At 40.7% G+C, this 27,938-nt stretch overlaps 1 protein-coding gene across 12 annotated transcripts in view; it reads left to right on the top strand.

The window, feature by feature from the left end:
- ABI1 (abl interactor 1) overlaps window positions 1-27,938 on the top strand; it is a 78,263-nt gene that overhangs the window by 833 nt on the left and 49,492 nt on the right. For all 12 annotated transcript variants that reach the window (XM_042043019.1, XM_042043022.1, XM_042043016.1 and 9 more), the window contains exon 2: window positions 22,046-22,213. In XM_042043019.1, the coding sequence (XP_041898953.1) occupies window positions 22,046-22,213 (168 nt within the window). The remainder of the gene's footprint in view (window positions 1-22,045; window positions 22,214-27,938) is intronic.

Below are 27,938 nucleotides of genomic sequence, written 5' to 3'. Positions count from 1 at the left end.
GGGCTCCCTCCGGGGGCCGCGGCCGGGCCCCGGGGCGGCGGTCGGTGGCGGCGGCCGGGGCGGATGCGCCGCACGTGGGGCGCGGGTGCCGGGCGGCCCGCACCGCTCTCCGCCGGGGCCGCCGCCGCAGCTGCGCGGGGAGCGGAAGGGGCCCCGCACACGGGTGACATCACGGAGCTCGGTCGCAGGGGATCCGCGCCGGGTCCTCCTCGGCGTGCGGGACCCATGGAGCCGCGGTGCTGCGGGTCCGCAGCGCCGCCGTGAGCGGCGTGCGGGGGCAGGAGGCTGCCCGTGGGCTGGCTCCGCCGTGAGCGTGAGGCGGTGTTTCAAAATGGCAATCTGTGCCTCTCGCAGCTTGCCCGGCTCTAACACCCTACAACAGTGATTGCAGACCGGGTCTCTCATGCTGGAAGAGGCTCCATTGGTTGTAACGTCTCTCCACCGGTCGGTGTGGATTTTTTTTCTCTCCCATAGATTGCCAGTGCTTCTTGGCCTTGCTTTAAATCTATTTTTGTGAAGCTACTTTAAGCACAATTTACTATTATTATTTTTTTAGGATTTACATCACATGACTCTCTAAGTCTGAGTATTTAGTCATAGTGGTCTGGATGCAGAACCATCCAGAGATGCTGAAATTCAGCATTTTTTTTCTGTAAAAAATTTGAAGGGGAAAGGTAAATGAGCTTTACTTGCTAGATAGCTGTTCACTAGAGTGAACTTGTTGAATCTAATACTAGGTCACCTGTGATGAGTATCTGATACAGGTTACTTAAGTCTCTGGTATCCATCATTGCTGGTAAGCTATCTTACTGTTTTTAGTAATGGGGCAGCAAATATGGAAACACATCTTGAATAATATGAAGTGATTTTTTTTTCATGAGATATTTGAATTAAAACTGCTCTAACAAGCCATATTTTCAAGTTTTGGTTTTTTTGTGGTATGTGAGGTAGTATGAGTTAATGTCTATTTATGCTTCCGAGTTGTTTGCTCCACCCAAAGAAAGCTGCTGATATAAACGCTTCTAAGAGGCGAGGTTCATTTGGTTTTACTCATGGGAAATATGACAAATACATGAGTATGGTAATTGCAGTACAAGTTTTGACGTGTCTCCTGCTCCTGACTTTTCTCTATGTCAGAAGGGTACAGAGAATCTTCAGTTACAACATCATTTTCTTCAGAGTCATAAAACTTGTCTTTTCTTACTTCAATCAAACAAACCAAATAAATGCAACACTTGAGTAAATTCCCATCTGGTCATCTGGCTTTTCCCTTTCCTTTTTTTTTTTTTTTTTTTTTTAAATTTGGTAGCTCATTTTCACCTCAAGTATCAAGGTCAGCTGGATGTGGGATTGGTGGGGTCTGTTTTATCTGTGTACAGCTGTGTTTACCTCTTTTGAAAGGAAGCTGAAATTCCAAAATTCCTAATGCAGTCTTGCACAATAGTTTTGGAAAATGTATATACCTCACTTGTATTTTGCATGTATTGTACATTTGCTCAGTAAAAATGGTAAATGTATTGATACAACTGTATTTTTTAAAATGTTTGATGGAGGTGGTTTTTTTTAATCAGCGCTGGATGCAAAGCCATCTGCTGTCCAGTTGGACTACTGAACAGATTATACTGCCAGTGCCTGTGGTGGGGCCACTGCCGGATTAGGCAATATCACACAGGGCACTGGGTTATGAGATTTGGGGGTATGAGTATTGTGGGGTGGGAAGGGAGACAGGGAAAGGAAGAGGCTTAACAAACATACAATACGAAAATCTATGTGTTTAATGTAATTGAGAATTTTATAAAAAAGGCAGACCAGAACAGGAAACCTGGCCATGAAGTGAATGTTGAAATACTTCACAAGTAGCTATGTATTGTAACTTATCTGGTAGCATGTAGCTGGCTTAGTTCAGCCGCTTTGAATTTGGAGGGATTTCTTTTTTTTCAGTGGAAAAAGCTTAAGTGCTCCATAGTGGTAAAAATTACTGTTTCCCACTCTGAGTTGTGCCGTTGAGGTGGAATAGGTTTGTCAGACTATTCTGAGTGCTGGCACTAACAATTTATAGTGATTGTAATAGCAGACAAAATCATGTTCTCAGTGTTATGGTTTATGTTCTTTGCTGACTTAAGGAGGACAGTAATTTCCCACCCCTAATATTGCTGTATTCAAGCTATATATGTATTTTGTATTTGAAAATATGGGAATTTTGTTTTGTCTCTTGTACTTAAGATGAGAATAATTCCGGTGAAATTTCAGTCATGCTGATTTTTTGAGGAAAACTTGTCTTCAATGTCTTTAGGGATTCCTCAAAAAGAAAAGTGATATGGGGGGGAAAAAAGCTCGCCTGGCTGGAGCTTGGCTCCCTGACGGTGAGTGTAGCTGTATGGATAGTAAGTATCCTTTTACTGAAGCATTTAGGAAAGATGACGGCAGTCACTAAACTCAAGTTAAAAATTGCTGTTCTTAGAAAAGCAGGAAACAGTTTCTTGCTAAGGCACATTGTAACTATATCAGAATGCCGGCTGGTAACACAGTTTGCCCTCCAGATCATGTGTATTCTGGTTATCTAGAAAGTTTATTTGTGAGGAGGGGAAAAGAGTTCAGGAGAAGCAGAGCAAATGAGCTTCTAAGGAGGACCTGCAGTGGCAAAAGGAAAGTACAGTATGGTGGCCATCTTGGGGAGATGGGAGAGAAAGAGAGACAGGAAAAAGGAAAGAAAACCAAGTGTAGAAGTAGTAACTGAAGTACATACATAGTGATGTTTTGGTGGTGATTTTGGCTTTGAATAGAAGGAAAAGGGCATTATAAGTACATTAGTGTATTTAATCTCCACAAGATTTAAAATCTGTGATGTTTCTGGTTGGAAGCTTCAGTAACAAGCAGGTAGAAAATTAGACTCCTGTTTTAGATCAGAGGCTTAAACTCTGAACAGTCTTATGAGCAGGTTTTGAACCTTAGATCTTTAAGGCATATTTTTGCCTTCTGAAGTAAATTTTCTTATATATAGATGTATTAATTTTTAAAATATATTTTCAAAATGTAAGTTCCCATAGTTTACGTCTTCCCCAATTCCTTTTGCCTGCAGGTATATTCTGGGACTAGTCCCTTTTGGCATGCTTGTAACACAAAGGTTAACTGACAATCTGTAGCATAAAGCTGAAGATGCTAGTGAGGAGTTTCATCAGTATCCTAGACAGTAAGAACTTAATCAGTATTACTTAATACGGAAATAACAAAGAGTTAAAGCATTTACAGTTCTAGTTATGATTCTTCAGCTGAAAAATACTAACTTCCATAGAGATTCTCTAGTAATTTTTCTGGCTGTGTTATTTTCATGTTTTAAGGGACCTACAATAACTAGCTTATGAAGCATTAGAATGACACAGGAAATCAGCTTCTGCAGTGTTACTGCACTGATTACTTCCTTTTGAACAACTTCAGTTGACTGGTATATCCCAGAGAGGCCTCTCTGTGCTGTAAAATGCTGCTTTTAACTCTTCTACTGTCTAAATCAAGTGTTCCTTATAGCCTTGTTTATGCACATGCAGATACATAGTTTTTGTCAGTCTCAAGCTTCTAGACCACTTGTGAAGATCCCTTTGTAATTTTTGTTTTTAAGCCCAAATATAATTTTAATATGATTGTGCGAATCTCTAAACAAATAGCTTGCACTCCTTGTGTAAGTTCTCATCTTGATGGTCTCAAGTGGGTAGATTTAGCAGCTTTAGAAAAATAAATTGAGAGACCTTTTAAGGAAGTAAGTGCTGTGTTGCCTAAATGTGTGTTTTTCTGTCATGTTACTTCCTTCTGTATCTTCTGACTGGTATGTGGAAACTGAACGGTGAATTAACAAGCTATTCTGGGTAAAACAGACAAACTGAAATCTGTCCATGCTTTTAACTGCTATTGCAAAAAAATGAAAGTATCTTTCCAGCTGGTAGAAAAGTAAATGTGCAGCATTGAGCAGAAGTGTTGCATGCAATAAGTTTCATAAATATTTGTGTTATCTTCCAAGATATGCAGAGGAATTCTTTTTATTTGATAAGTTGGATGTTCTACACTTCCTATACAGTAGATATTTCCTGTCCAACACAAATGAACCTTTTTTGGTGGCTTTTCTTTAAACGTTGGTAACTGGTTAGACATTTGATTTCATTGCCTCACACATGGAAAGTGGCTTAACTTAGTTCAGTACAAAGAAGTTCACTCAGAATGCCTAATTCAGGGAATGAGCTGCTCTAAAAGGATAAACTTCTTAAATTGTCACCAATACAAAATCTTTATGTGCTGTGAGAACTTGCATGCTTTTATATTCATAGGTTAATTAGGTTGTATTGAGAGTAAATACAGTAATTTTTTTCTTCCCCATGTTTAATTGCTATATTTGGAACATTTAACGAGAAAAACCCCACAAATTAAGTTCACTTTCTGTAACAGCAAATATAGTTCAGAATTAGAGAGCAATGAGGTAAAATACCAATGTATCATCTATTATGCTTTGTAGGTTTAAATAATATTCTTTAAAAAAAGGTGTTGCATCATACTTTTAAATAATATTTTTAAGGTAGTTTAAGTAGTATAAAAGGTACTGACTGTTCTGTGTGCAGTTTTGGTTTGGTTTTTTTTTTAATAATAATATAGGTACAGGTTGGTGGGTTAGGCTCGTAGCTCTTCTGTGCCTTGTATAGGTCTTCTATGCCCATGCAAGTGTCTTTGTATTTTGGAAAATAAGGCTTTAGCTCATAGGCAGCAAGAAGACTGTAGCCCAACTTCACTAAATCAAGCAAGTGATTACCCTGAGTTTAAAGAAAACTGATCCTAGAGTGTTGTATGTCTGGTTTGTATGTCTAGAGGAGGTAGATGATAAGAGATGAGCTTTTCCAAATTTGAAATGTGTCCATTAATTTTGGTATATTTGGTTTAAGAAGCCAGCGAGATGTTGGCTGCTATTCCCACTGCATTTCATTGGTATTTCAGCAGATCATTGTGTCAGCACTGTGCTACCTTAATCAGGCAGAGTAAAGGGGATTGGGATAAGCTTTTACAGGTGTGTTTTGTTTCTTCCCCAAGGGAAGCACTCTCCACTCCCTTCTGTTTGTGCATTGTTGGAAGGAAGAAGCTTGCAGGTTGTCTGTGGTCAGTGTATGCCAAGTGTGATTCTTGCTCCCTGTGCTGCTCTTGCTGTGCACAGTCCTGTGGAGTTGTTGGGAGGAAGAAAGAAGAGTGAATAAGCGGGGCAATAATCTAATACTTCCCTCTGGTTCTTTGGGAGGTTGTTACAGTAAGTAGCTCTTACAGTGAAGAGAAAATAGATGGGAAGGTCTCATAAAGTGGAGAATGAAGGCAGTTGTAATGAAGGTAAGAGTATAGGAGCAAGCTGAGTACAAGTAGGAAGTGTACCTCTGAGGGCAAAGTTCCTGTTAGTATCTAATCTAAGTTTAACAGAAAGAAACCTCCTGAACTCTGAAACAAAAGAACTGATGCAACTTCCCGGTATCTTTGTTTAGCATTTTGAACTGTATTCATTTTAGAAAAGCATAAGTGAAGGCATGGAATGTATAACTGGCTCAGGGAAGGTCATATAGGGACATATTGTCAGATTTGGGAACAGAACCTGATTGTGTGGACTTCCAGTGCTGTTCACAAGGATTCCCCCTGCCACCCCACCCCTTTCCAGACTGCCTCTGTTATACTGCAACACTGTAAAAAGTAGGTGTCCACAGAAATGCAGAGACAGTATGCACAGAGGCAATGTAATGACTCTTTTGGGAAAATATGCACCTGAAACCATCATTGAACTCATTAGCAGCAGTCACTTTTTAAGAATTTTGTGTATTGCCTCTCATAAGGAGCTTGAGATTCTAATTTTTTGCTTTGTGAACTTCTGGAGTTGCATAATGCTCACAGTACTGTTTGTCTGCGTGTTGGTGGGTCTTGGCAGAGGCACGAGAAGATGCCGCTCTATTTCTCATTAGTGAAAGCAGTCTGTGTTTGACATTTCTGGTGACCGAAATCTTGCTCAGCTACAGAACAGTGCAGTGGCAACTGTGTGGTCAAAGTGTCAGTCCTGGCATAGCAAGACAGTCTTGTGGGATAAGGGGGTATCTTGCTCTCTCTGCCTGCATTCAGTCCTTATTTAGTGACTTGGAGTCTGAAGGAGCATAGCGTGGTTTTTATTGTTGCATGGTAGGAAATCACTTGTGGGACACCGATTACTCAGTGTCCAGGCTTGTTCATAATCACCTGAGCATTCTTGCTCTTTTTAGCATCTGTGTTTCCTAGAGTGGTCTTCCTTTGATGCTATTCCTTCCACCCCTTCCCAAATCTGAGTGCTGGTGACAGAAGCGGGTGGGCTTGGTCAGAGGGATCCTCCCTTCCCTCCACCCCTAAGTAAAGGGAAGTAACTGCTGAATTTGAAATAGTAGATAATGTGCCTTGGTGCGGTTCCTCCCTTTTCCTGACCTTGCTGGTGAGGCAGCTGCTGCAGAGACTTGATGTCTCCTGTGGGTTGCAGAAACAGGCCTTTGCAGCTCAAAACTTGCACAGAGCCCTTGAGAGCCAAGACCAGGGTGCTATGGAGAATAGGTCGCGGTGTGCTCCTGAACACAGCTCTGAGCAAGATGGTACTTCAGGTGCCTTTCCTCCTGCACCTCCAGCCTGTCAGCATGTCCTGACTGTGCTGGAGGGGCCCAGTCAAGTGTTTCATCAGCTGAGTGCCAGGTATTGAAATAGAAAATACAGCATTTCTAACAGGTGGGCTCTTTGAGGAATCAATTTTCTGTGCAGCAGATGAAAGCAGAACTCTAAACTCTTCCTCCTGATTTTAGAGGGAATGCATTATTTTCCTTGGGTTAATTAATAAGAGTGTAGATGCCACCTTTGCTTGAGACTGTGCAAATAGTGTTGCTCATTACTTATGCAAGCCCTTAATGCTGTTAACAGGAGCCATGCATGCTTTGCAGAGCATATATTTGTTACTATGATGCTGTTACTGTGGAAGAAAAGGAGGGATGGGGAATCCTGCATGAGACTTTCAACTTGGAATGAAACATGAGTATAGCATTTTCTGGTACCACTTGTAAAATTCAGCAGTTCGTATTAACGTGAGTTGGAATTGGTAGGTAACCCGCTGGCTGAGCTAAAGAAGCAGATTAGTTTAACTCTGAAAAAGATTGACTACTTTGACTACTACAAGGGGACTTTATTTTTAATAATAGTCTTGTCAAAGGTTCCAGATCAAATATGTTTACTAAGTGCTGGGGTTTCGCAAACTGAAAAAGTATCTGAAAATCAAAACTTCCCTTGGTTTGAGCCTCCCCTGTGATAAGGTCTCTTCATAACCTCCACAGATATGTGCCATACTGTTTCTTCTGACATTGTGGAACATTCTGAAAGAACAACAAAAGTTTTCTCTTCTGCAATGAGATTGCGTCTTTCTTGTGTTTATGTTAAGATAGCAGATTATATTTGTGATAATGTCATCCCTCCCTTTCTGAGCCCAAAACAATCAATTCTGTATACTCTTTATACAGCAGAAGTTAAAGTGCAAGCATGCTACTCCATGTACAAGGAAGCTCTGCTACTTTAGTGATGTCCAGTTAAAGAACTCATGGGGAAGAGACTCTGCATCACTGTCCTAACTTTATTGTATCCTCAAAGACAAATAGGAATAAAATGTGGTACTGTTCCTGCTTTTGTTAAGAAAGCAGGAAAACCTCTCAGAACTCGCATAGAGGAGTCTTACTAAAACAAATGTTGGTTTGACATCCTTAGAGTTGAATGTAGTGTACTTACAAATAGTTCCAAGAAAAAAAAAAGTTTGTTTACTACTTGAAGCATAACAATTCTTGGAAAGGAATTGAAGTGTAGACTCTGCTGGCTACTTTCACGCCAGTGTTTCACATAATACTTTTTCTAAGCTATATTTTATCAGGCAAGTGTGGGGTTTTTCTGTTGGCTTTTTTTTTTTCCCCCCCACAGATAATCTTTTACCAGATACATACCCTTTACTGCCTTGCAACTTACATTATGCAGCTATTTTTCACGATGCCTTTCCGACAAACTGTTTCTACTAGCATGGGTTTTGTAATTTGAAACCTGCAGCTACTGAAGACATTTATGCACATTTCTTTTTTAGATTATCTTTATTGGCACAGAGTTGACACTAAAGCTTTGTCTATGCAGTAGTCTGTAAGTACCTGGGGAAGCCATGATGGGCAGGCTACAGAGGAAATGGAATGCAGCTGGGAAGACAATGTAAAATGGGACTGATGTGATTCTCCCTGTTAGTAAAATTCTTAGGAGGCCTCTCATATTTATATGCAGTCAGGCCTTTTCTTTATAAGAAACCTGTCTTCTTCAGGAAGCTGGTCCTTTTGTTACTCTTTTGAGACTAAGGAGTAAAATGGGCTTAATGAAACTATTCTGCTTGGAGGGCTTTGGTTCTCTTAACAGTGAAGGAAAGTGAATGTGTCAGGAATGGTGTTCTCTTAACATGCATGTGTCCACAAAGCAGAGCTGGACCTGATCCTTAAAGGTTTTTATAAAGTATGATTGTAGCCTCCAGGGTTTTCACTGAGAAGCTTAATGGCAGGTGGCTTGGATGATGCTTCAGTGAAGGTCCAGAGGGTGTCAGACTAACAAGTAGAGATATGGTGGGTCAATGCACTTACATTGGCAAGATCTTTGAGACCTGGCTGGGGATTGTTCAGCTTTTTATTTGCTGTCTAACTTGCAGGATTTCTAAATCCCTGGGAGGAGTTGTTGTTTCTATGATGCAGACTCCTGGCTTTAGCTGCATTAGATAAAATATGCGTCTGGTTTGGAAGTGCTTCTCTCTACAAGGGCTCTCTTCAAATACCGTGGGTGTTTCCTGCTGCAACACACCATATGTTCTCCCAGCACTGAAATGATCTGGTTGCCGCAGTAGTCCTGGAATTTATCTTAAATTGCAACAGATTTTGAATCTAATTTCTAAGGTATATTTAACTCGGAGAAATTGTTGTTGCCACAGATGTGTTTGAAGCTTGGGCTCATACAATGCAGCTTACTTTGTAAGAAATCTTGTATCTCTTCAGTAGTGGCTGTCATTTCTGAATGTGTATTTCATTCCTCTTTATCAGTCTGTCCTTTAACCAGTGAAGAATGATAACAGCCAATGGAAAGCTTTCTAGCACGTATTCCCTCTTTGAAAACCTACTGTCTATGAACAAGAACTGTAAAATCAGTTCTTCTCAGTACTCTGCAGTGAATGAATATTGACTATTCAGAGGCTGAGGGAGGTATTTCTGTAATTATGAGAGAAGCTTGTTTACTGGGGATAGAAGCCAAGTATGCAGGGATATGGTACCTATTGATTTCTGCTTCTCTGCTGGAGAGAGAAGTTGCTGGTTTTGGTCCTGAATTTCATATGTGTGGAGTATTTAAATGTGTTCCTTGGGCATGCAAGGAACTCTAAGAGATTATACTTTATCTACTATGTTGAATAACTTTCTGCCTTGCTGACAGAAATTGGGAATGGTTTGAAGGATGACTGAAAAGCAATTTGAGGGTCTTGAGAAACTCCCAAGTTCCTGATGTGGGTAAGAACACAGGAAGAATGGGGAAGAGTGTAACCTTCCTTCATTGTGTTCAGCCACTCTCTCTGGCTAACTGTGGTGCTGAGGACAATATGAAAAGCAAATACTGTTACTGTTTGTCTCCTGCCTACAGCAGAGAAGTAGCTTTACTGTTTTCCCAGGTTGCTGTAAGGGGTTACTGCAGCAGCAGTGGGAGTGGGGGAGTATGAACTGGAACAGGTACTTACTGGCTGCATAACATCCCACGAGGCCTGGGGGAATGAATGTGGGGAATACTGTGAGTCATACTTGTCAGTCTCATAAAGCAGGAGGCTTTTTAAAATTGGCCTTGGAGGGGAAGAGGTGTTTAATGGAGCAGTTGTGCAGGAGTTATGCAAATAGAGAACATAAATAATGAGCAAAGGCACTCATTTAAGCTTCTTGCCTCCTCAGAAAATGACTAAATGCAAACAACCACTATGAAAGTTAAGAAAAATGCATCATCATTTAAGTATAATGGGTGCAAAAATGTGGCCATCCATGACGATAAGAAAATTCTCCTTTTGTGAACAGAAAAATTAATTTTTGTAATTGTTGAACAGAAAACATGTTTGCTGTCGATCTGTTTGGTTTTTTGCTTTCCAGTTTCCTTTGGAGAGCAACAAGGCAGAAAGTTGAAAAGCAGTTCCCTAACCCAAGAGCTGGTGAGGAGGGGAGGTGGTAAAAAGACCAGTCTCCAGTTTTGCTTTGGACATATCTTCAGTGTTTAGGCAGGTTTTGTATAAAAAGCTTTTCTTTTCTGTCCCCCTATTCATGCAGGATTTCATTTACATGTAAATACTGTGTATTCTTTGGTAAAACCAAGAGCATGTTTTTAGAGTATAGCTGCTGCTTTTTTTTTTTTTTCCCCCCTCTTCTCTACTGACACAGCCACTTCTTGCTGTTTTAAATTAGTTTTGAACAGAGCTTATGAAATGTAATTGTTCCAGTCCTGGGCTTGCTTGCAGATGCTCACATCATAGTGAAGCTCTTATCTCTGATAGTAAGCCTTACCAGCAGACTTAATGGGCATAAAATTTTCTTGGAGTACTACTTCTGCCTCTTGCAGTGTAGGGAGGCCATCCCAAGCTTTGAAGCAGTTGGAAATGACAGATCCACTGTCCCACATGCTGCTCCACTGTTATACGTGTCCTCCCGTGGCCTGCCCTGTATTTTAGCCCAGCTCCCTCCTGGGTGTACAGACGCAGAGGTAGTGGCAGTGTGGGTGTGGGTGGATACACAACTGTGGTGATGTGTTCCTGTTGTGAGGGGACTGTTTCTCTGAATACAGCTCCTCTGTGGCTGTAATAAGGCCACTCAAGCTGAATACAGATGATATAGCAAGGTGTCCTGATGGCCCTATGACAAGTGCTGCAATAGAATAGTTCAGGTTTTGTTTTACTGCTGGAGGAGGGAGACGGGGGATATGACTGTTCTTATGCATCTGATTGTATGGAAGTGCAGCTCTGCTGTAATCTGTATGACTCTTTGCACGCCCTGCATATGCCTAAATCTGCCCCCTACATTGTACATGAAGGGGAAGCAGTCTTGAAAATCATGTGAAGGTTCATCTTAAAAACACCAGTGCAACTTCAACACTGATTAGAAAACTGTGCTGTGCTGTAATTGTGCCTGCAAGAGACGTTGCAGCTGTATTTCTAGGGAAAGTTACTTGAACTGCTGCTGTAACACCACAGCAATTGTCTCACCAAGGACTTTGTTTAGAAAACCCAAACAAAGCAATTCTCTCACTCCTGAGCTTGATGCTATATTTCCGATTAAAGAATTTACTTGCTTTCTTCTGTTGATTTCTGTAAGTTAGGTTTTACCTCTTGCTGGATGTGGAGATAACTAGAACTAAAAAATATGGTAATCTGTTCTTCTGTTCACTTTTTGTTGGGGAAAGAAACAATATTATTGACTCTCCATTCTCCTGAGCCATCTGTTTTGCTCTGTTGTGTGTGGTTTTTAGAGGATAAACTTCTACTTGCTGCAACTGAAAAAACCCAATATGTAAATGAGCTTCTGCATGGAAGATTTTGGAATGTTGTTGCTAACCATAGGATAAAACTTTAACATAATAAAAATAATTATTCTAACAGAAGCTGGATGTAGTGTGCTTACAGCCACTATCGGATAAAAATTGTACAGTCCGGTCCAGGAGTGCATAAAAGTCTGAGCAATATTAGCAGCTGTTTATATGATCAGACAGAAACTAGGTTGATTTTCTCCACTTACATGCAAGTTCTTATAAAAACAATCATTCCTTGTATTGCAGTCCATTACTTTATTACCATGAGATCACTGTATAGCCTGTGTGCTGTATGAGAGTATGCCTTGTGCTGGGAAACAATCTGCTACAAAATTGTTGGGATCCACTAGTTTCTGGCCTAAGTGCACTGCTAAGTACAGTGAGGTATGGGATGATTTTCTGCTGGACTGAGTGTATTCATCTTCAAGACACTAAATAGTCAGCAATGTAGTGATTCAAAGCATGAGAAGAGAATTTGATCCTATAATGGCCATTGTTTTCTTTGTTTTAAAAATACTGTGATGTTTGGGAACTGCCTGAACTGTAAAATCTGGGCAGCAGCTGTGTGTCTAAAGTGACTTTCTTAACCATGAGAACTCTTCCTGAATTAGGAACACGTGCAATCCAGAAATTTGCTGATTGTCCAAAGGCCAGTGTAGCTCTTGGCTCTACATTTTGTTGCCTTGAGATTCTCCCTGGAGCTGGACAGGCCTGCTAATGACTTTCTGTGCTCTATTTTCCCACTTCCCTGACTGCTTTGTTGTCGTGCAACATCTCTGACATCTCCATGGAGAGAAACCTGTTGCAGTGCAGAGTGTAGCTTTGAGCTTGCTTGGTTTTGGACCAATCCTTTAGCAGATGCTGACATTGAGTGTTTGTTTTGCACACAGAAGTTGAGGTTGCCCTGTTGTAGGGGTTCAGAGCAATAGAATACCAGGTTGGAAGGGGGCCTTAAGAATCATCTGGTCCAACTTTTCTTGGGCAAAAGAAAGCATCATCTACACAAGATGCCCCAGCACCCTGTCCAGTTGAATGTTAAAGGTGTCCAGTGTTGGGGATTCCACCAATTCCCTGACGAAATTATTCCAATGACTGACTGCTTGCTCTCATTGTGAAAAATTTTCCTACTGTGTCTAACCAGAATCTCCCCAGGAGTAACTTGTAAAAAGGGAGATTCCATCTTTTTTGTAGCCATCCTTTGAATACTGGAATGTCTTTGATAATAATCTGTCATACCAGGACATGCTGAGATGAGACTGTAATTTAATCCTTTATACTAAATCCTGTTGTTTTAACCTTGCTTGCTCAATGCTATCTGGTATGATTCTAGGCCTGCGTAGAAGGTAGGGAGGATTAGAGAGTGAGAATCTGGAAAGAAAAAGGTAGTATTTGAAGCTTACCTATGAAGATCATAAAATTTTAGCATGTTCCTTGTGTTTATATATAGATTTGTTGTATTCTGGGTTTAGACCTTCAGTTTAATTTGTCAAAACGGAAATAAAAGACTTCATGTCAGCAGTCACCAGTCCTTGAGAGTAAACTGAAGAGGTGAACAAAATCCATAGGAGGAAACCTTGTTGTGGACAATGAAGCTTTTTCACAAGGTGTGAACTGAAAAGCTTTTCCCCAAAGCAGATTACTCTGAGCTGTCTTGATTCGAAGGCTTGCATGACATGAAAGTCTATCCAGTTCTGATTTTTCTCTCTATTTAGAGAAACTTGAGTTTGGTTCTGTGTTGGTTCTATGTTGCTGCCGTTACATTACAAAGAGGATATTAATGTAACTAATAAATGCTGAAGTGTCTCCTTCTTATTCTCACTAGAAAAAAAGAGTGAAAAATAAGTCTCTGACTTACCAAGGAGTATGTCTTGCTAGATGAGCTAAAATTTGTGGGTGGGTGCCATCACTTAGGAAAGTAAACAGAAAGCCATTTTAATTTCAAGCTCTATTACAAGAACAAAAGATCAATGTTTGAGAGCCATTCTATTTGTTTGTCTGTGCACTGTAAGTTCTCTAATTCCCTGTTATCTGCTGTCTAGTGTGCCAAAATAATCATATGCTCCAAAGCCTTGGGTAGTTTTCTTAGTGTTGAAGGAAGAAGACTGCTATGGAAGTGCCAAGGATTTCTTTTTCTGTCTGACAGTCCAAGGGTGGCCTTAGAATAACAGAATCATAAAATTATTTAGATTGGAGAAGACCTTTAAGGCCATCAAGTCCACCAGTAAACCATGTCCTAGGTGCCACATCTACGCATCATTTAAGTTCCTCTAGGCATGGTGAATCCACCACTCTGCAGCTCTGGCTGATATCTCTGATGTCAGAGCCTGTTTTATGTCAGCTCTGAAGAAAATTGTGTTTGATGTCATATGGCAAATCACAGACACTGCAAGAAAGTTCAAGGTGTAGTTTTGAAGCAACTGTATATGCTACTATTGGGCTGTGCTTTACAGGAACAGAATATGTGGTTTCTGTACTGAAGCTTATGTTGTCTAAATCATGTAAAACACACAGTATAAGACTTGGACCAAATTTCTTACCCTTGCTGTGTGTGCAGTCTTGAAGCCTTACTAATTGAGTGTACAAGGGTTGTGTGAAAATGACACATGGGCATGTCTGCTTCTGTCACTTGAGTTCAGTGTGGCATGCCATTATGCTTGTATAGACAGACTGTGACAACTGACAGCAACAATGTATTGTGCCAACATATTTACTAAGACATCCCTTTGATTTGAGTTGGCAGAAGAACTGAAAATTACATTTTCAACAGTATTTTTATATATTATATATAAAATTATATATATAGTATATATGTATAGGTTTTTAATAAGGGTTTAGTCCAGAGCTAACATGTACCTTGTTTGTTGCATTGGGCAGAAAATGCTACTTACAGAGCAGCTGGCATGTACCTTCCCAGGCTCCATCTGTCAGAGTCTGCATTGCTTTGTAAATCACATTCCTATTGGAGATTTGTTTCTTGCTATAATGTTTGCAGCCTGGATTAAAATGGAATTCCTCAGGTTTTTTTTTTTGTTTTGTTTTGTTTTTTATGTTATTTATTAAGTGTGTATGTATGTGTGTGTATATATGATATGTATATGTCCCTGAAATTTTCCATTGGAAGTAACTTCTCCCCTTAATAAAGAAGCTTTTCTTCCTCTACCTTCTGCAGAAAAAAGATGATGATTAAAAATTTGAGACTCTTCTATTTTCTGTTAGTCAACAGAATGAAAAGCAACTTTCAAGTAAAAGAAAATCAGCAGGGACACAGTGAGATTGACTAAATTGGTCTCAGCCCATAGAAATGCTAATTTGCTATCAAGGCTATTCAGGACTGGTCAAGGGAATATTATTGATGGAAATGAAGGATTTGCTTCTAGCTGATTGTCTAGCGTGTACAGGATTTGGGGGAAGGGCCTGTCTGAAACAGAGTTTGCGAATTACAGGCAGTGCTGGTTACACTGCTGTATGTGTTTGTTAAACAGTTATTTGGTATGTGTCTTGACCCTTGAGATAAAGAAGCTTACTAGTCAATGATTTTTGTCAAGATAATGTTTCTAAAAAGAAACAGACTGAAATCTTGTTTGTGGACTGCAGTCTAGTGATGGTGGTGGGTGATCATCTCATCTTCTGGTGCCTTGAGTTAATGCCAGCTTTATTGTGCAAGGTCTTTACCTGGGGAGAAGAGATTCCAAGTTCTACCAGTTTCTCTGCGTTTTGTATAGCTGAGTTACTGCATCTTATCTGGAGAAACTCAACAGACATGGTATTATTTCATACCAGTGGGGTTTTTTGTTTTAGATGCTGGAAGGAAAGTCCCTTGAGTTGAATTGTAGATGCTAGCTTTGCCATGTTTATTGAGGATTTCTGCCTTAGTAGATGGGAAGAATTATTGTTTACTGAATGAACTTCAAAGAATTTTAATCATGCTGATTTCAGTTCTGGGGTTTCCGTAGTGAGAGGGGTCTTGGGGTTTAGAACTGTTCTGAATGGTTAGGCATCCTTCCATACCATACTTGGCTTTCAAATTCCTCCATGTTCCTGGAACAATTAGTTATTTAAGTAATCGAGAGCTTTGATATTTCTATTTGACACTACTTCCCACTATGTGTAGAGAGAGGTGTGTTGAATAGTCTGTTCTATTTCTTGTTTTCACTGTCAGTGAAGGATTGACTGCCAGCTCCCTGGAGAGGCCTTGGACAGGAGGTGGACATGTTCAGTGACTGCAATATGTTGCTATTAATAGCTTGCAAGCTATGGGGTAATTAAAAGCTTGAGCTTTTACTTGCACACTCACAAATTCAGAAATGGTAGAAAAGTATCACAAAATGACAAGTTATGGCAAAAATCACTTCAGTAAAACCCTTGAACATTTCTATATTGCACGTACTTTAGTACTGATCTTTGTCATGCCAAATTTTAGTTGAAATTTGCCAGTGATCTGGAATGTGTGTGGCTTTTTGGCTTTAGTTCCCCTTCATATGGAGGCTGGGCTGATCCTCTCATTTTATCAGGCTGTACTTGGACTAAATCCCTTCCTGTTCTTTGTCCCCACATAAATTCTTGCTTTTAAATTTCCCACAGTTGTTTTTACTGATGATAATATTGATATGAACGGTGGAGCAAGTGGTTCCAGTAACAAGAGTACGGATAGTGATCTGCATATGTTGAAGAAAGACCATAGATGAAGTGTACTGGTGACCCTCTACAGCCGTGTCTGTGCTGCTATGGGAGGGTGCCTTTCGTCCTAGTATGCTGGAAAAAGGTTCAGTTTGAACTTCTGAGCTAACTCTCCTGATGGCTTACTTCACTTTCCAGTGGGGGAATTGAGGTGCTGATCAGTGTGGAACTCTGTAATTTGTAGGCAGGTAAATTCCAAGCCAATGTAGGTCTGTGGATATTGGGATGCACTCAGCACATCATCCCCTTGAAGTAAACGCGTTGCCTAGCCTAATGCATTGCAGAGAGAATTTCTTCAATGGGATTGCTGTGTGGCACAAGCACAGTAGACCTGTTGCAGGAGACAACTGACACACCTGATCAATGCTCTGTTTTTACCTGTATAGCATACGTAATGTAAGCAATCCCTTTTTGTAAATTTTGAAACCTTAGTTTCCCATGCCACTTTGGAATGTTATGTATCCCTTAATGCTATCTCTGTGATGATAGAGACCCTGAATGCTCCCTTCTGGGTACCTGCTACTAATAACCACTGTCTGTGTAGATCTACTTGGATGGCTTCCAAGTAGGTAGTTGGCTCCTGAAAGTTCTTCAGAATATAGAAACTTGTGGCACTTGCTGCTGTGACTTGCCAGTGTGACTCTCTTCTTCCATTTATAACTGATACTCTGATGTAATAACCATCAGTAACAGCCAGAAAGTCTACCATGGTGCAGTGTGTTCAAAAAGCAGTCTGACAAGCTCTGGAAAATGGGTGAGGGAGAACCTGTATCTGTGGGGTACCCACTTATTTCAGTGTGTAACTCCTCAGTTATTTACAGTGATCTCAGGACATGATATTCAACATAAACTGTTTTTACCTCTGGAGCCAAAAGTCTAATCTAGTGTATATGGCATATTTAAACCTTTTAAAAACACATTACTGCAGCTTGGATGTGGAATACTTGGTCTAAGAACATGTATTGTGAGTAGTTTGGAGATGTCCAAGCCTTTTGCAATTAGCAGTCAGAAGTAACAAATAAACCCTCAAGACCAGCTTTGCATTGTTAAAAACCTTATCAGATCAGTGAAGCAGCAACTTCAGACTCATATATCTGAAGTTCCACATAGTGTTACAAGCTCTTGCTTTAGGGAGGTTTGCTCCTGTTTTCTGAGTGGGGAAACCACTTTTCAGAAATCCATTCCTTCTGCTTTGGAATGTCCCCAGCTAGTTCTCAGGCAGGTTAAAGTACTGATGTCTAGAAATCTCCAAGCCACTTCCAGAATGTACATCTTCACCATTCTATAAAAGTATTTCCTATTGACTTGAAAAATGAGATGCTGTGGGTTGTAGTTAACATAAGATAAAAATTTTACTGGGTGGTTTGATATGGATCTCTGAGCTAAAATGGCAAGACCTTAGTGACGGAAACAGGACTTGGAAACCTCAACTGTAGTTTGTGTTATCAGAAAGCATGCGTTCTGTAAATATCAAAGATTGACACATGATGAGATGGACAAAAGAGAACTAATGGATGTGTTGATGACTTTTGCATGGTTGCATTATGTGAATGCTGATGGACGATAGAGATTGAATTCCTGTGGCAACTGATTGTAGTAATCCTAATTTTCTCTTTAATCAATTAATGATAGGTGGAATTCTTTTTCAAAAAGACTGAAATGTAAAACTGAACAATTATCTTGTGTTTACTTGTGAAGCAAACACAAATGTACTGCAGCATTGTATTTGTTAAAGCTGCATGAGCAGTGACAGCAAAGGCAAATAGAACTGAGTGTAAAGCTGTTCTATAGCTTGATTGTGGAGAGTGATTAAGCCCAGCAACAGAACTCCAAGCATCTGAACAGGTATTGGGCTCTGAATACTTAAGAGCTCTGTTTAACTTGCTGATTATTGGGCTGCTTTAGGGCAGTTCTCTATTAGTATATCCTGGATGAGTTTTTCTGAACTTGAATTTGCTCATATTCCAACAGCTGAAGATGAAAAATGTGGAGCAACCCATGCCACATACTAAGGATGCATTTTGATTTGTTTTTGCTAGGCCAGCCAGCTTTGGTGTGATCTGATGAGCTACTCTCTGACCTTTCTCAAATGGAACCAGTTGTTCTGGTGGGGAATTTATCTTACAGGGAGTTTTAAGCACAGTGAATGGAACTGAAGTTGAGAGAGGGAGAAGAAAGGTTGGACAACAGGTACTGAGGGTGTGGACTGGTGTGTTTGCAGTAGAAGTTTGACTTCTGAAGATGATTTGCAGTGTGAGCTGATGAGATTTGTGGAGGGAGCCTGTACATGCAGTTGTGTGCTGTATGAACTGGAAGATGGTGGGAATTAGCTGAGAGAGAGAGATGGGAGGGCAGATGGCTTGAACAATGCACACACAATGTTGTGGGGATGTGCCTGTGTGGGTGGCAGTTTGGAGAGGGGAAAAAAATGTGACTTGTAAAGATCAGCTGTAGAGTGATGGACAGGTTCCTCATCATTTGACCTTGACATGTCACTGAACTGAAGACTCAGTAATTAAACTTCTACTTTCTTTTTATTGTGTCAGTTGCTTGGGTGCAGAACCAGTTTTGGCTTTACTATAGTATTTATGTAAACTTCCCAAGGAAGCTTTATAATACAAGTTGCATTAGACAAAAATACATGGTATGCAGTGTGGACTGCCATGTAGTTTAAACTGTCTCTTTATGTACCCCATTAAATTATACAAGAGGTTTTCTTTTTTAATTTTTTAGTGTTAAATCTAGTTATGTGAAAGCAATTTCAAACAGCAATTTTGTCATAGTAACAAGACTGTTAAAGGTGAACTGGGGCTTACAGTGGGAAACTAAAGGTGGGAGCTTACAGGAGGGAAACTTCAAAAGCTGCAATGTTCTGTAAAGAATATCCACTTTGCTACTGAAGGACATCAAACTTAGTTTCTATCAAGGACAACTGGAAAAAAAACCAGTTTCTTTGAAGCTTTTAATACGAGATGGCAAAGTAATTCTGAACCGTTAGGAAAGAAGGCAGGTGGCAGTCTTTGTAACGTGTTGTCTTAAAATTGAGTAGTTAACTAGTGATTATGTATTACGTTGAATGTAAACATGTGCATTATCTTCTATGCTGCTTTCAGTTTTTGCTTAAAAAGAGATGTGAAAGTAACAGTTGAAGAACATTGGAACTCCCGGCTCCCTCCTGTTTCTGTCACACAGTTCTTGGCTTCTCCCTCTACCCTCCCGCCTTTGCTGTCTGTGAAGCTTTTAGCTTGTATCTTGTGGATGCCAGCAGTTCTCAATAAAATACTGCAAAAGACTGTATGTCAAGTTAGTTCTAATCTAAACTGTTATCTGCAAACTGAAATTGCCTGAATTATCTGCAAGGCTTGAAAATGTTCCTAATCTAGTTCTTACAGGACATGAAATGCATTCCACATCTCACCTATGTTCATTTAATCCTGCTGCCGAACTAGTAATTTGAGCAAATAACTAAAACATTTGGTGCTTAGGCAAATGAGAACAAGGCATTTAATCAATGAATCATTATAGATGAAAAGAAACTTGTTATACACTGAAGTTTTCTCATTTGACAGCACTCAGTAATGGAGTGCTGTGACTTTGTCACCTCTTAGAGTTTAGCCTAACAGTATTTAATTGAAACTTTGCAGTATGAAAACTGCTTGAGTAAAGGCTACAGATCTACACCTGAGTTTATATGAAGTTACACTAATCTTGATTGCTGCTTTCTTGGTTATGTCTGGTTCAGTAAACCTTTTATTTCAGACACCACTGAAGCTGCTACCTGCATTTTTACCATTTCCCGCAGTGGCAGAAGTTTGTGTATAAATTATCAGTTGTTTTCTTTAGGCTGTAGATCAGTAGGACAGTGTTTTTGAAGACACTGCTAGTGGTGGTTTGAAGTTTAAAATGCCTCTTTGGAAAGCCAGAGTGCTTTCGGAAATGGGTTTCTTGAACCTCTAGTAGTTGTTTTGCAGGTTCTGTTTTCTAAAGAAGCAAAGTGACTTTTACTAATTTTTTCTTACAGCTACATGTGTCAATACTTTTTTTAGATGAAAGGTAGCTTTGCTTGCATTTGGAAATACACTATGTAAACCCCCATTTTTTAGTATCCTTAGTACATGCAATAGCTGTTCTGCCTTTTGGCAACAGATTACACTGAATCATTCTTGCTGCTTCACATTTTAGAAGCATCTGTATATGAATTCCATTTGAAGGATGGCATTAACCAAGTGTCAAGTGTCATTAATAAGTGTCAAACATGACTCGGAATGTTAGTCATGAATATGAACAAAATTCCTGGACTGGAGCAATTCACCCATGTTTAAAAAATATATAATCAAAATGTAGCATAGCATTATATGTTGCAGTATTTAGGTCATGATGAAACTTTTATAATGTATATGAACAGCTTGCCTTCTGGTTTTCCTCTTAAAAACAAGAGACAGGATTTAAAAATGAATGAGTGTATGGAAAGTGGAAAACATAGGGCTCAGTTGAATGCTAATGGAATGTCTTTGTTTCCTTGCTTTGTGCTTAACATTGTAACTCTTGCATACAATGTGTGTAGTGTTATTCAAAGACATCAACAATAAAAATAGAAGTCTAGTTGGAAGGGGCTATTACTATGAACCTTTTCTTTTGGTTGCTGAGATCTACTGTTTATTCCACAGATACATAAAATTGGGAAGAAACTATAGTAGCACTGAGTCATTGTGTATTGCAAACTCTTCCTTATGCAGTGCATCTCTATTGCAAATGGAAGAAAAGGAAATTCTGGATAGCTGCAGTTTGCAAGTTGGGTAACAGATGAAGTACATGGCCTCCACTGCCAGCTCCTAAGGTGTGATACAAGGAGTACTTCAAAATGGGTTCTGTCTGTGTGTTTTCATGGTAGAGGTGGTGTTGGTATCTCCCATCCTGCCAGAGAGGAGGGACTTACTTGGGCCATGCAACTCAAGTAATGTAAACAGTTCCTGATCTTGGACAGTAACCTGCCCTCTGACTTGGGAACCATGCCTCAGGACAGATTGAGGACTTTACCTTAACAAGGTGTGATTTCAAGTTATCCTTTCCCTATATTTTTACCCTTCAGGGGGAAGCATATGTTCCTTTCTGATACCTCAAAATACGTGTGTCTTCTCAGTCAATGATGAACTTTCTCAGCTGTCAAGGATAGTCTATTAACCTTTTGTGTGAGGAGGGGTAATTTCACAAGTACTTCTGCATACAGGAGGCCTCTGTGCATGCCGTCCTGATGCTCTACTCTCTCTTCTCGTGGTTTGTAAGAGGAGAAGCCAGCATAGCTGGAGGGTTGGCTTTGTAGATGGCATGTGGAATAGGGGACACCCCACTGTGAGAAAATATTTTTCTGTCTTGATTAGCCTGGGCTGCATGACCTCGTAAGAGATGGCAAAAGGAGCATTTCAGTGTTTGTGGGGCTTTTTGAGAAATGAGGTATTGGACAGGCTTTAGAAACTTGACTCCAACAAATCACAGTAGTGTTATTTTTCCTACTGAATGAATTGTTTCTTGGCATGTAAATTTATTATCGTTAAGTATTTTTCAAATACTTTATCTCGTCCGTATGATTGAGAATTTTTAAAATCTTATGCAGATCAAGTACTTTGGCTGCTCAATCAGACCTTCTTGATTACAGATTCTTCCAAACACAGGTTGTATCTTTTGTTCCTGTCCTTTTCCCCCATCTTTTCATGGCCTAAAGCAGATGTCTTGTTCTTTTGCTTTACAGGCTCCAGATAAAAGGAAAGCATTAGAAGAGACCAAAGCCTACACAACTCAGTCTCTAGCCAGTGTTGCTTATCAGATCAATGCACTGGCCAACAATGTATTACAACTGCTGGACATCCAAGCGTCCCAGCTACGGAGGATGGAGTCCTCCATCAACCATATCTCTCAGGTAATCTCTTCTTTTTTAATAGAGGATTGACAGTGTTGGAGGAGGCATTATTGTGTCTCTTATTATTGAGTTGGATAGTTTGACTTCTTTATTGTGATAGAAAATGGTAAGGCTTTTTTCTTTCTAATATTTATGAAACATGCTTTGTGATTAAGGTCATGACTAAAATAAAGTAGTTCCTGTATCAAGAATGCTGGAATTATGTTTGATTTAAAGCAGGAATTAATTACTAAGATTTCAAGATCTGAAGCTGCAGTTGAGGGAGGGGTAGATAGAAGGGTTTTGTTTCTGAAGGAAATGCAGTTCGAAGTGCCATATGGGAGGTGGTATTTTATTTAACACAAGCAGTGAATTCATTTGTTTTCATAGCCTTGCAGGATATATTTCATGTGCTGTGTGGAAGGGGAGAGGGGTTCACATGCTGCCACTACCTGTTCAAGCCAAATTCCTTCCCAGCTGAGGCAGTTGAATGAGTGAGCTGACCTGACTTGTACTGTGACTGCAGTATTATTGGAGTTGCTGCAGTGAGGACGTGGAAATAGATGGCAGCCTGTATTTCCTTGGCTGAAGCTTCACCCTGGCTGCCTGCTTCTGGGGGGGGGGGGGAAGCATTGCTGCTGCCGCCTGCCTTGTACCTGATCATTGGCCTGATTGTATGCTAACTCAGCCAAAAATGCCTGTTGTGTTTCATCTGGAAGTGGCTTGTTGCATAACCAGGTGTGTGCCATATTAGTGGCAGTGAAGGCAGGGAGAGGACTCAGTTATTTCACCCTTACATTGCTGTTCTGAAATGGGCTTGAGGGGGTTATTGAAAGCCTGGTATCCACCCTGTCATGCTCTTACTGAAATTCAGTTGGATCTTCACTGGACTGTGTCCTATGTCTCTCTGAGATGTTTCGTAAACAAATAGCAGAGGATGCAACTTAAAACATTCTTCAGTGCAGCCAGTGAATTTAAAACCTTAGTTGGTCAACCAGCATCCTGTTGGTGATACACCTTAGACCAAATACTTGAAAGAAAATGCTTCTTATGGTCTCTGCTGTCTCCCTCCCCAGCCCTGCTAACCTCTTACTGTTTTTTTAGAGTTGTGGTTTCTAAACATCTTTCTGTGAAATGGCAACAACAGTGGTTTTATCGAAAGCATGTCAGCAGGGAGAAGATTCCAGCGCATATGGAAGGGCCTTCGTAGTAACAAACCTATCAAAAAGGCATGTGAGATTAACATGTGCTGAGAACTAAACAGTGTTAAAAGCTGTGCGAAGTATTTTAAAAGTACTTGCCACTGAAACAGGAAAGTAGGAGGAAACGAAATGGCTGTAGATAAGTTTTTTGTTCTGTTAAGTATTCAGAGATGCTGGGTTTATGACTATGTCTTAAGAAATGACTGGATAAAGGACTGAATCTATAGACTTTCCCAAACATTGCCCTCTTATACTGAGCACATCTTTTCTTAAATGTTTGAGAGTTGCAGTGTGTGTGTGAAGCAATTATTGTTAAATTCTCATTGGCCCACTAATATGACTAGCCATGTAAAAAGCCAGAATGTTTGATACTCGCATAAAAGGTGTTAACCGTCTGTACTATTTGCTGCTTGGATTGAAGGCACTATGCTGAAAGCTATTGGAGTCACCTGATACATGGACTGTTTGCTAAAGACCGTGAACAATCAGCGCTTTGTAAAGCTTTTGAGGAGTGTTTAGCAAGGTCACTTGCTTGTAGTTTCTGTCCTGGTTGGTCTTGCCTGAAACTAATCCTTGCTTATAAATGAACCTCTGCAGACTAATTTTGTAGAATTAAACTGGATACAGATAATGAACACATATCAGCTCAGCTATTTGCTTTGAAGTGTTTCTGCTCAAATGCTTCAATTGCCTTTCTTGAATCGGCTGTGCAATTGCTGCGATAGACTGTTTTTAAATGCTTTGGGATCTCCCGAGTGTCCTTCCCTGTGCCTTTATCAATTGTGAATGTTTTCATGTTACTAAAGCATGGGGATGAACAAATTCTCAAAATGGCATTCTTTTCCATGAAAGAAGTATTGCCTAGAAACACAGATCTGGGGCATTGCCAGTCAATTACTCGATTCTGGGTTTTGCAAAAAAGAGCAGCTATCTGTGAAATAAGGTACAATTTGATAGTTCTTCTAAGGAAGAAAATCCTGTGGCTCTTCTCTCCACAGACCGTTTCTGTTCCCATACTGTTTTTCAGTTGACTATTCATGTTCTCCAGAATGATTCTAAGCTAAATCCCTGGATAACTAAGCCTGATTAGTAGCCTCTCCATATTTTTCCTAGCTGTGTATCTTCTTCACTGGAAAAAGCACTCATTAAAAGTTAGGTGATGGACTAGTGTGTTATATTGTTACTGGAGCCTAATTTTATGAATAGAAATTGTGCTTGGTTTTGTAGGAAAAAAATTATTTGGCTTTGGTATGTTGTTGAGCACAAACACAGAGGCTTCACATGAGTAATCGCAGTGGGGTGAGGGAGCACTTTGCTGAGCACACAGAGGTAGTGAACAGCTCCGGGAATGGCTTTCACATGGCAGCCAGAACAAAAACCTGCCCAGGTGCATCTGTATTTTCTGCAGTTACAGTTGGCTTTCAGCTGTAATGTGTGGCTCTGGAGTGACCTTCCATGTGATCATTTACTAAACCCAATACAGGGGGCCTGTACACATAGAGCTCAGCTCTTTGGTTTAAATCCTTCATATTGACTTGGAGCATTGCCAAGCTGGCTTGACCTTTCCAAGCTGTTCTGATACGGCAGAGCAGAGACTTTGTCACTCTTCTGGAGAAGTTTGAAAACCCTTCTGGTATAAGGGATCCTACTTACCCCGTTAGGCAAGATTTGGGGTGGAAAAGATATTAAGTGTATACTTAGCACCAACACAAGCATCAGGACTTCACTAATGGCATTAATTTAACAAAATTAATGCCATTAAATTCTTCCTACAAGAAGGGCTGAATGCAGGATCCAGGGATCTACAAGCCTGTCAGCCTGACCTAGGTGCCAGGGAAGGTCATGGAACACATCATCTTGAGTGCTGTCATGTGACACATGAAACCAGGGGATCAAGCCTAGCCAGGATGGATTTGTGAAAGGCAAGTCCTGCTTGACCAACCTGATCCCCTTCCATGACAAGGAGACCCACTTAGTGGATGAGAGAGAGGCTGCGGATGTGTCTACCTGGACCTTAGTAAAGCCTTTGACACCATTTCCCATGGCATCTCCTGGAGAAACTGGCTGCCCATGGCTTGGACCGGTGTGCTCTTGGCTGGGTAGAAAACTGTCAAGATGGCCAGGCCCAGGGAGTGTTGGTGAATGGAATGACATCCAGCTGGTCACTGGTCACCAGTGGTGTTCCCCCGGGCTTGGTATTGGGGCCAGTCCTGTTTAGGATCTTTATCAATGATATGGATGAGGGGATTAAGGGCACCCTCAGTCAGTTTGCAGAGACAGCAAGTGGGGTGGGAGTATTGATCTGCTGGAGGGCAGGAAGGCTCTGCAGGGGGATCTGGACAGGCTAGATGGATTGGAAGAGGCCAGAGGTCTGAGGTTCAACAGGACAAAGTGCCAGGCACTGCAGTTGGACTACAATAACCCCATGTAGCATTCCAGGCTTGGAGAAGTATCTGGAAAGCTGCCAGCAGGAAAGGACCTGGGGGTGTTGGTCAACAGAAGCTGAACCTGACCCACCATGTGCCCAGGTAGCCAGACCACCAGTGCCATCCTGGCCTGTGTCAGAAACAGTGTGGCCAGCAGGACTGGGGAAGAGATTGTCCCCCTGTAGTCAGCACTGTTTCTTGGTTGTAGTCAGCTCTTCCTCTCCTTTTCTTGGAAATGACACTTGGCTTAAACATGTACTTTAAGATAAATTTTTTTGCTGCTTCATTTCCACAAAGTTCAAGAGAATGAAGATGGGACAGCTAGAGATTTCTCAGAGGGGAGAGGTTGACAGGGACATCCTTGTTTACTGTGTCAAAACTGAAAACTGAAAAAACAGATCAGTTCTCATGTTTGTCAGAGACACAGCACTGGGTGTAGCAACTATTCCTTTTTTTTCCCCCTCTACATTAACAGTTTTTAAATAGCTCAGTATTTAAATCCAAGCATGAAGAAAGCAGTAGTCTCCTTTTTAAGAAATGATAATTTTCACCAGGAAACACTGCCCCCCTTAAACATTCAGTATGAAGGTTTTCTTTTGCATCTGAAGCTCTCCTCTAATGCGAAATAGGGACTATTGCAAAATAGTGTGTTCTGAAAACAACACTCTCAGCAAAGAAAAAGAGATACATGTGCATTTTTTGTTACCATTTAAAGTTATAAGCTAGCTTTTAGAACTAAAAAAAATAATTTAAAAATTCCCCAGAATTAGTTCAGAAGAATCTTGCCTGTTATCATCCATGTCTAATTAATTGCATGTGTAATTCAAGTGCCATATGCAAGCAGAAAGCCAAATGCCTTGTGTTGCTATGGCGTGGTTGTGTAGGTAAAGTCCAAGCAACAGCGCAGATATGCAGATGTCTTTCTGCAGATGTAGGCTTTCTGAATCTCACAGCTGTAGCCTGTGTTCAATCACGCATAGACAATCCCAAATATGAAGGCTTTTCTATTGGGTTAGCTACCAGTCAGGACTGATGTGGATTAGGTTTCAGAGAAGCCCTGCTGAACATGTTCTGGGACTGTAAGGGGTGAACTCCTAAGTAGCAAGTTGGTGTTTGACAGGGAAGAGGAGCACAAGAGCTGTTAGATGCTCAGCCCATCTCTGATGTTTGAAGAGGCAAAAGGCAGCACAGGTACAGTGGGGACTCTTTATGACTGAGTTTTTGTGGGAAGGAGCTTTCGGAGTGTGTGTTTACTTTGGATTAATGTGATACTGCGTTTAGGGATTGTGGTTCATGATCACAACACAGTTTAATTTCGTGTTTGAAAGCCAAGAAGTAGAAAGAGGGTAGAAAATGTGATAAATCTGCTGATGAATGTGGGTGGTCATGCCTAGAAACGAACAATTATGTGAAGTGTACTTCAGTACAGCTATGGATGGAAGCAAAAGACCTTTCCAGATCCTCTTAATGGTGACTGTGCTTCCAAAGTACAGCTGTCCAGGTACTTCTACTCTGAAGTTGCCTCTTTAAAAAGAAGTAAATGCTTAGTACATGGGAGTCTTATTGAATCAGCAAAAACATTGGGAAACTGGGCAAGGTGCAAGGTCCTACACCCTATGGTAGGGCCCAAAGTGCATTTGTATGCACTGAGAGGTGACTGTGTGAGTAGCCATGGGCTGGAAAGAAGCTGGTGTGCTGAGCATGAGCCAGCACCACAAGGCTTTCTGAATAAGTGAAGCAGTCTGGTGGGGCTGCCTTGGGAAGATTGTGGCTGGCAGATAAAAGGCAGTGATGCAATTTCAATTGGAGTGCTGGGTCTGTGGTGGTCTTTTTTTTTTTTTTTTTTTTTTTTTTTTTTTGGTCACCTCTGCCTTGTTCGAGAGTCATTTAGGGCAACTGGAGATAGTCCAGCAGAGAGAGGGATGCAGAGATGATCAGTGCATGGAGCATGCAGCCTACAAGGAGAGGTTGAAGGAGTTGCGCTTGTTTGGTCTGACAAAGCAAAGCAGTGATGCTATGGTAGCCTGCTAGTATTTAAGTCTGTTTCTGTCTCTGCAGTTAGTCTTCGGCTTGGTAGTGACAATGTAATGTTAAACAGCTAGCCACAAGCTGCAGCTT

Source organism: Corvus kubaryi, unplaced genomic scaffold, assembly GCF_017639235.1.
Source record: "Corvus kubaryi isolate FWS band 111438036 unplaced genomic scaffold, C.kubaryi_AGA036_p1.0 37398, whole genome shotgun sequence".
Taxonomy (NCBI): domain Eukaryota; kingdom Metazoa; phylum Chordata; class Aves; order Passeriformes; family Corvidae; genus Corvus; species Corvus kubaryi.
The sequence above is the reverse complement of the archived record's forward strand: the minus strand, read 5'-3'. Positions and strand labels throughout refer to the sequence as shown.